We start from the raw sequence: 7,174 nt of genomic DNA, 5'->3' as shown, positions 1-7,174 counted from the left end.
TTTCATCCATTTATCTGCTGTGAATTGCTCGCTCATCTCGTTAGCTAGGAAGAAGTACATGTAGAACACGGCCATCTTGTTTAATGACGTCAAATATAAGAATGTTGATGATGATGATGATGAAACTGATTATGGTGATGATCATCATCATGCTGTTGCTGCTGCTGATGTGATGATGGTGGCGATGATATCACCACCATCATCATCATTGTCGTCGTCATCATTATTACCATCGTAATAAACATTTTTATTACTGAAATCGTCATTACCATCTTCATTAACACACACTATTCAGGCATATCTTGAAAGAACTTATGGATTTATTAGCTGAAGAACGATCCTTCTACAACAATAACAACAACAACAACAACAACATCAACAACAACATCAACAAACAACAACAACAAACTTTATCGTCGTCGTCATCGTCGTCGTCGTCGTCGACATCCCAACTCGATACAATCATTCAAAAGTACCTAACTCACTTCACTTTAATCACACATACCTTTGGCAATACGGCCATATATGCTGTGCTGAATACGCTACAGACGTATTTGAACGAGATGTTGAAATCAGTTGAAAAACAACGACAACTGCAACCACAACAACAACAATTGACGTCATCAACAAATCATCAACAACAACAACAAAAGTTTTCTAAAAGTAATAACAAAAGTAACATAAACTATGATGTTAGCTATTCGGATAAATCAATTTCTAACGCAACGAATCATCAACAACAACATCAACAGCATATAAATTTTTTTCCTGAACCACAACAACAACACATTAATAATACCTTAACAACAACAACAACATCAACAACAACATCAGCAACAGCAACTACAACAACATCAGCATACGCATATTTGGATGATGACGTCAACTCCGATTTGTAGACTTTCGTTAATCTTATCAACACATATCGAAACAATTTTTTCTCAAGTTTCACAACAATGTTGTCGGTGTTGTTAATGATGATGTGATGATTCTGTTGCTGTTGTTGCTGTTGTTGTTGGTGGTGGTGATGATGATGATGAGTAATGTTGATGATGACGATGACGACAACGATGATGATGATCAGGTTTAACAACGAAAAATACATATACTAACACCTTCTTACAATATTATTTTGAATATATATTGAAGTCATTTTTAAATTATGGCTCTCCACCAACCATATTTTTTTCTTAATTTTAATAAAAATTTGGCAATATATTTCTTTGTTGTGTAATAAATCTCTGAAACCACGGCGAAAATGAAAATTTACCGACCGAAACCGTCAATTTACCGATCGATACTAGTACATCATTTACTGACCTGTACCGACATATACATCAAAAATTTTACCAATTCTACATAATATTTATTCATGGTTATCCTTCATTATATCTCCATGAGAGAGAGAAAGAGAGTATCTTTCTTAGAGAGAGAGAGAGGAGAGAGAAAGAGAGTATTTTTCTTAGAGAAAGAGAGAGAGAGAGAGAGAGAGAGAGATTTAAAATAAAATAATGAACGAAATAAAATGAAGCATGACCGAGAATTTTATTATTAAAGAACTTTCTTAAAATTTACACTCGCTTGTCATTGCAGCTCCAAATTCTCTTCAGCACACTGACTTGGTAGATTTTCTAGCGCCATCTGGCAAATGAGGATGAAGAATAATTGAAATAAAATCGTTTAAAATCATATGAATGTAATGATTTGTTATCAACACCGTTAGGTAAACAGTACTTCCCAATGAATATCGCAAACAGATGGGTCTTGAGATCCGCTCTGAACTTCGTAAGTGATGGAGAAGTAGTCAGAGAGTTCCAGAGAACAAGAAGACCATCGTAAACCGGCGCGTTTAAGTTCAATTAATAGGATCTGATAAGTACTTAGGAAATAATTTAGATTGAGACTTATAGGAAAATGTGCAAATTTTAAAAAATAGTCTATGGCTAGTGCAAGAGAACAAGATGTGGAGATATATGAGAAAAGAAAGGGGCACGATCAACTAGACAAGCTGCTGAGTTAAAAGCTTCATTTAAAGGATAGAGTGTAGAATCAGGAAAACCATAGTAGAGCGAGTTACAATAATCAATCCTAGATAAGACTAACGAAGTAACAAGAAGGAGAAGAGTAGGATTGTCAAGAAAAGGCAAAAGTCTTTTTATTCTACGTAGAGGAAAGTAAGAGCTTCTAGCGACACTATTAATCCGAGAAGAAAGAGACATGCTAGAGCCAAAGATAAAGCCTAGACTACGAAACTTATGAGATATCATACATCATACTAATACATTGATAATACATCAAGAGTTTGAGAATCTGGTAAGATAATAGAAGGAATAGTAATGGCGTGTTTAGATTTATTAAAACAAATTAATTCAAATTTAGAAGGATTAAGTTTAAGACACATTGAGTCAGATCAAGCGATAATTGAAGAAAGACATTACAGCTAGATTATGAAGAACACTATTGTTGTTGTAGTTACAATAAAAACAAGCGTTTGAAATGTATGTTTGTGTGTGTATGTATGTATGTATTTTGTATCTTTTAGGTGTACGTATGTATTATTTTCATGTACACGTACGTGTTTGTACGCTTTGTGCATCTCAACACACGCAAACAGATCGAACCTAAAACAACAAATCATCAATCAATTGCAAAGGGAAAAAATGAGCCGAAGTATAAATATTAAAAAGTACGAAAAAAAAAATTTTTGTCCTGATTCTGAAACCAACCTACATGCAGACATACAATTAGTTGGAGAGACAGAGAGAGAGAGAGAGAGAGAGAGAGAGAGAGAGAGACAGACAGAGAGAGACAGACAGACAGACAGAGAGAAAGGCAGAGAGAGAAAGAGAGAGAGAGAGAGAGAAAGAGAGAGAGAAAATTTCGAAGAAAGAAAAGAAAGATAACAAAGAATATAAAAAATTTATAACGTGCCAAAAATTATACAAGTATAAAAAATACCAAAGTAACACACAAAGAGAGAAAAAAGAGAGAAAAAAAAGGGAGTGAGAAAAGAGATAGAGAGAACGTAAAGAAAGGGTACAAAGACACATATGAAGTAAATATCATATGAATAAAGTCATAAAATAATGCAAGAGAGAAATTTATACACAAAAGATGAGGTGTTGATAAAAGAACAAGATCTATAGTAGATAAGAAGGAGAGAGAGAGAGAGAGAGAGAGAGAGAGAGAGAAAGAGAGAGAGAAAGAGAGAAGGTGAAGTATAAAAAAGTAAATAAACAAAGTGAATTCTATAAATAGAAACAACAAACCGTACATACATTTTTATATTTCATTACATATTTTACATACGTTCGTAATCTTATTTTTGATCAACCTAATAAAATAAAAACACCAACACTAAGGCTTGCTGCAAACGTTTTAACATCAATTACAGCAGCGTAAAAGAACCACATGCTGTTTTCGATAAAGCGACATTAAAGACATTAACGCCTAGTAAGATGACATTAACTAAGACAGGGCAAGGCAAACTACGGCTAAATTTGCTATTTAAGTACATATGCGGCCCTTCAAAAGTAAAGTAGTTTTCACTGCGGCCCTCACGGCAGAAAGTTTGCCCACGCCTCTGAACTGAGAAATTAGTATTGGTAATGTCAAGTTTGGTAACATCAAAAAGGCCACAAACAGTACAAGAAACATTAAGTATACATATTCAACATTTGAACAATTATGTTTCATCAAATCAGCTTACTTACAAAAGCATCAATAACAACATCATCATCAACAACAACAACAAAAACAGCATCAGCAGCAACAACAAAAACATCAGCAAGGACGACTACAACAATATTCTCATCATCTTCATCATCACCATCATCCAAATGATGAATTCTAAATAGCTTACGTTTGAAAAACTTTAAACATTATACTCCAATCAATAATTTGATTTTATCTTGCTTGTTTCTATATGATATTACTTCTACTGCTGCTACTACTACTACTACTACTACTACTACTACTACTACCACCACTACCACCACCACTACTATAACTACCACAACTGCTGCTGATACTACAACTTCTAGTGGGCTACTGCTATTTCAATTTATATAATTTTTGAAATAAATAAGCACATACATAAATACAAAACAAAACAAACAAAAAGAAACAAACAAAACATACATGCAAATGTACATACATACATACATACAAACAAACAAACAAACACACACACACACACATACATACATACATACATACATACATACATACACACATACATACAAACAAACAAACAAAACAAACACACACATACATACATACATACATACATACATACATACATACATACATACATACATACATACATACATACATACATACATACATACATACATACATACATACATACATACATACATACATACATACATACATACATACATACATACATACATACAAGTATCATTAATAATAGCAACTTTAACCAAATATGTTTTAAGGTAGTGCTCGTTATGTTTTTTGAGATAGCATTCAGTCGGAGGATAACAATGATATGATTTAATATTTGTAATTAATAATATAAATAATAATAATAATTAATTATAATTATTATTTTTGTTATAATTATTGTTGTTATTTCGTTAGATATTATTATTATTCTTAACGAATTCATCCACGAAACATTGTTATCATTGAAAAAACTACATCAGCAACAACTACAACAGCAATAACATTAATAATAATAATAACAATAAAAATAACAATAATAATAAAAATATATTAATTGATTTGAAGGATAACCCGCTTTTCTACTGTTAACGCTTCGTAACTGTTTGACTATACATGAAAAATATATTTATTTATAATAATAATAATAAAAGTAATAATAATAATAATAATAACAACAACAACAACCATAATATTAACAATATTGACTGTTATTGTTATTGTTGTCTTTATTATACTAGAAGTTATTTTGTTGATTATTTCAAGTAACTGCTTCTACTACTACTACTCTACTACTACTACAACTACTACTACAACTACTACTACTACTACTACTACTCTACTACTACTACAACTACTACTACTACTACTACTACTACTACTACTACTACTACTACTACGACTACTACTACTACTACTAATAATAATAATAATAATAGTAATAGTAATAATAATAATAATAATAATAATAATAATAATGTCTTCCAACGCAAAAAAATTTTCCGAGTTTAGTAAGTTGTGATGATGATCATAATAATAACAATAATAAAAAAAAATAATAATAAAAATACTATTATTATTATTATTAACAATAATAATGATAATTAAGGAAAATAATAATAATTTTCAGTGAAGAGTTTCATGGTGGAAGCCAAGGATGACTTTTTGTCAAAATGGGAACAAACCACAACAGTAAGTGAATGAATGAAAGATTGAATTGATAGATGAATGAATGAATGAATGCAATAAAGAACAAATGAATTAATAAATGAGTGGATGAATGAATGAATGAATGAGTGAGTGCACGATTAAACGAATGAATTAACGTAATGTAACTTGACAAAGATTTTTTATATTTGCCCAAGAAGACTAAGACTTAATTTTCTGGAATGAGAATTATAGGTGATAGAAAATGGAAATCGAGAATGACAATAATAATATGAAAAGTTAAGTTATCATTATTATTATTATTATCATTATTATTATTTATTTATTTATTATTATTATTATCAATATTATTATTATTATCAATATTATTATTATTATCATTATTATTATTATTATTATTATTATTTAGTTTTTCCTTTCATTTTTATTTTTATCCAACAAAATTCTTTTTTGTGAAGAAAGCGAGATAAGAGAGAGAGAGAGAGAGAGAGAGAGAGAGAGAGAGAGAGAGAGAGAGGGGGAGAGAGAGTAAAAAACTAGTAGATAAATGAATGAATGGAAGAAAAAAAAATGAAAGAATGAGTGAGTGAGTGAGAGAGTGAGTGAGTGAGTTAGTGAGTGAGTGAGTGAGTGAGTGAGTGAATAGAAGTTTGTTATTTATTAGTTATTCGTCAGTCAATCATTCGTTTGTTTTGATGTTGATTACGAGGGCTGCCAGGATGATGATGACGATGACGAAGATGATTTTTTATTAGATTCGATGATCTTATCGGAGCAGCGATTATGATGATGATGATGTTGTTGTTGTTGTTATTGTTGCTGCAAAATCATCATCACCATCATCATCATCGTCGTCGTCGTCGTCGTCACCATCATCATCATCATCATGTCTCCATTCGGTCTGGTTGATAAAAACTTGATGAATACCAAAGAGATACGCATACATCACCAATTATAAATGATGAAGAAGATGATGATGGTGGTGAGGATGACGATGATGATAGTGATTCTGATAGTGATGGTAATTATGACGACGATGATGATGATGCTAGTTTCTTTTGCAACAAACAAACAAACTAACTAACGAACAGACAGACAAACAAGCAAACAAACAAAAAGAACAAGCAAACTAACTAACAAACAAACAAACAAGCAAACAAACTAACGAAGTGACAAACAAAAATTTTTATACCTGGCTTATGGTATGTTTATGTATCTTGTAAGTAGTTGTACGTGTCTGTATGAATTTACACTTTCACAAACACCTACAAACATACAAACATACATACATACATACATACATACATACATACATACATACATACATACATACACACATACATACAAACAAACACACACACACACACATACATACATACATACATACATACATACATACATACATGCATACATACATACATACATGAATAAAAACTTCATAGAAGAGAATCTCGAAGAATCAAAATATTACACTGTAAAAGAATTATCTAACATAATAAAATTGAAGAATAAAATGAAAAACAATCACCTACCAATCATTCATCTGAATGCTCGAAGTTTGTTTCATAAATTATTAAATCTAGAAATCTTCTTAAAACAATTCGACGACTTTTTCAAAATTATAGTAATATCAGAAACGTGGTTGAACAATGAAACAGTTGATTTAATTAAGTTAAATAATTACAATTTTGTATATAAAAATAGAAAAAGCAAACGAGGCGGAGGTGTTGGTGTGTTCATAAAGCATGACATCAAATATGTTGTAAATGATAACAGTGCATTTGATGATGAAAATGTCGACGTTCTCTGTGTGGACATT

At 31.0% G+C, this 7,174-nt stretch overlaps 2 protein-coding genes across 2 annotated transcripts in view; both read left to right on the top strand.

Annotated features, from left to right (window-relative positions):
- Window positions 1–587, top strand: part of HELRODRAFT_123753 (hypothetical protein) — a gene marked incomplete at both ends in the record, with an annotated part of 3,855 nt that extends 3,268 nt beyond the window's left edge. The window contains one exon of the mRNA XM_009016500.1: window positions 296–587. Coding sequence (XP_009014748.1) covers window positions 296–587 — 292 coding nt within the window. The remainder of the gene's footprint in view (window positions 1–295) is intronic.
- A 4,723-nt stretch (window positions 588–5,310) lies between these two features.
- The window catches only part of HELRODRAFT_98699 (hypothetical protein), a 10,244-nt gene continuing 8,380 nt past the window's right edge, over window positions 5,311–7,174 (top strand). The window contains exon 1 of the mRNA XM_009016499.1: window positions 5,311–5,379. Coding sequence (XP_009014747.1) covers window positions 5,329–5,379 — 51 coding nt within the window. The 5' untranslated portion in view covers window positions 5,311–5,328. The remainder of the gene's footprint in view (window positions 5,380–7,174) is intronic.

Source organism: Helobdella robusta, assembly GCF_000326865.2.
Source record: "Helobdella robusta unplaced genomic scaffold HELROscaffold_18, whole genome shotgun sequence".
Lineage (NCBI taxonomy): Eukaryota > Metazoa > Annelida > Clitellata > Rhynchobdellida > Glossiphoniidae > Helobdella > Helobdella robusta.
This window is presented reverse-complemented; position numbering and strand designations above follow the sequence as displayed.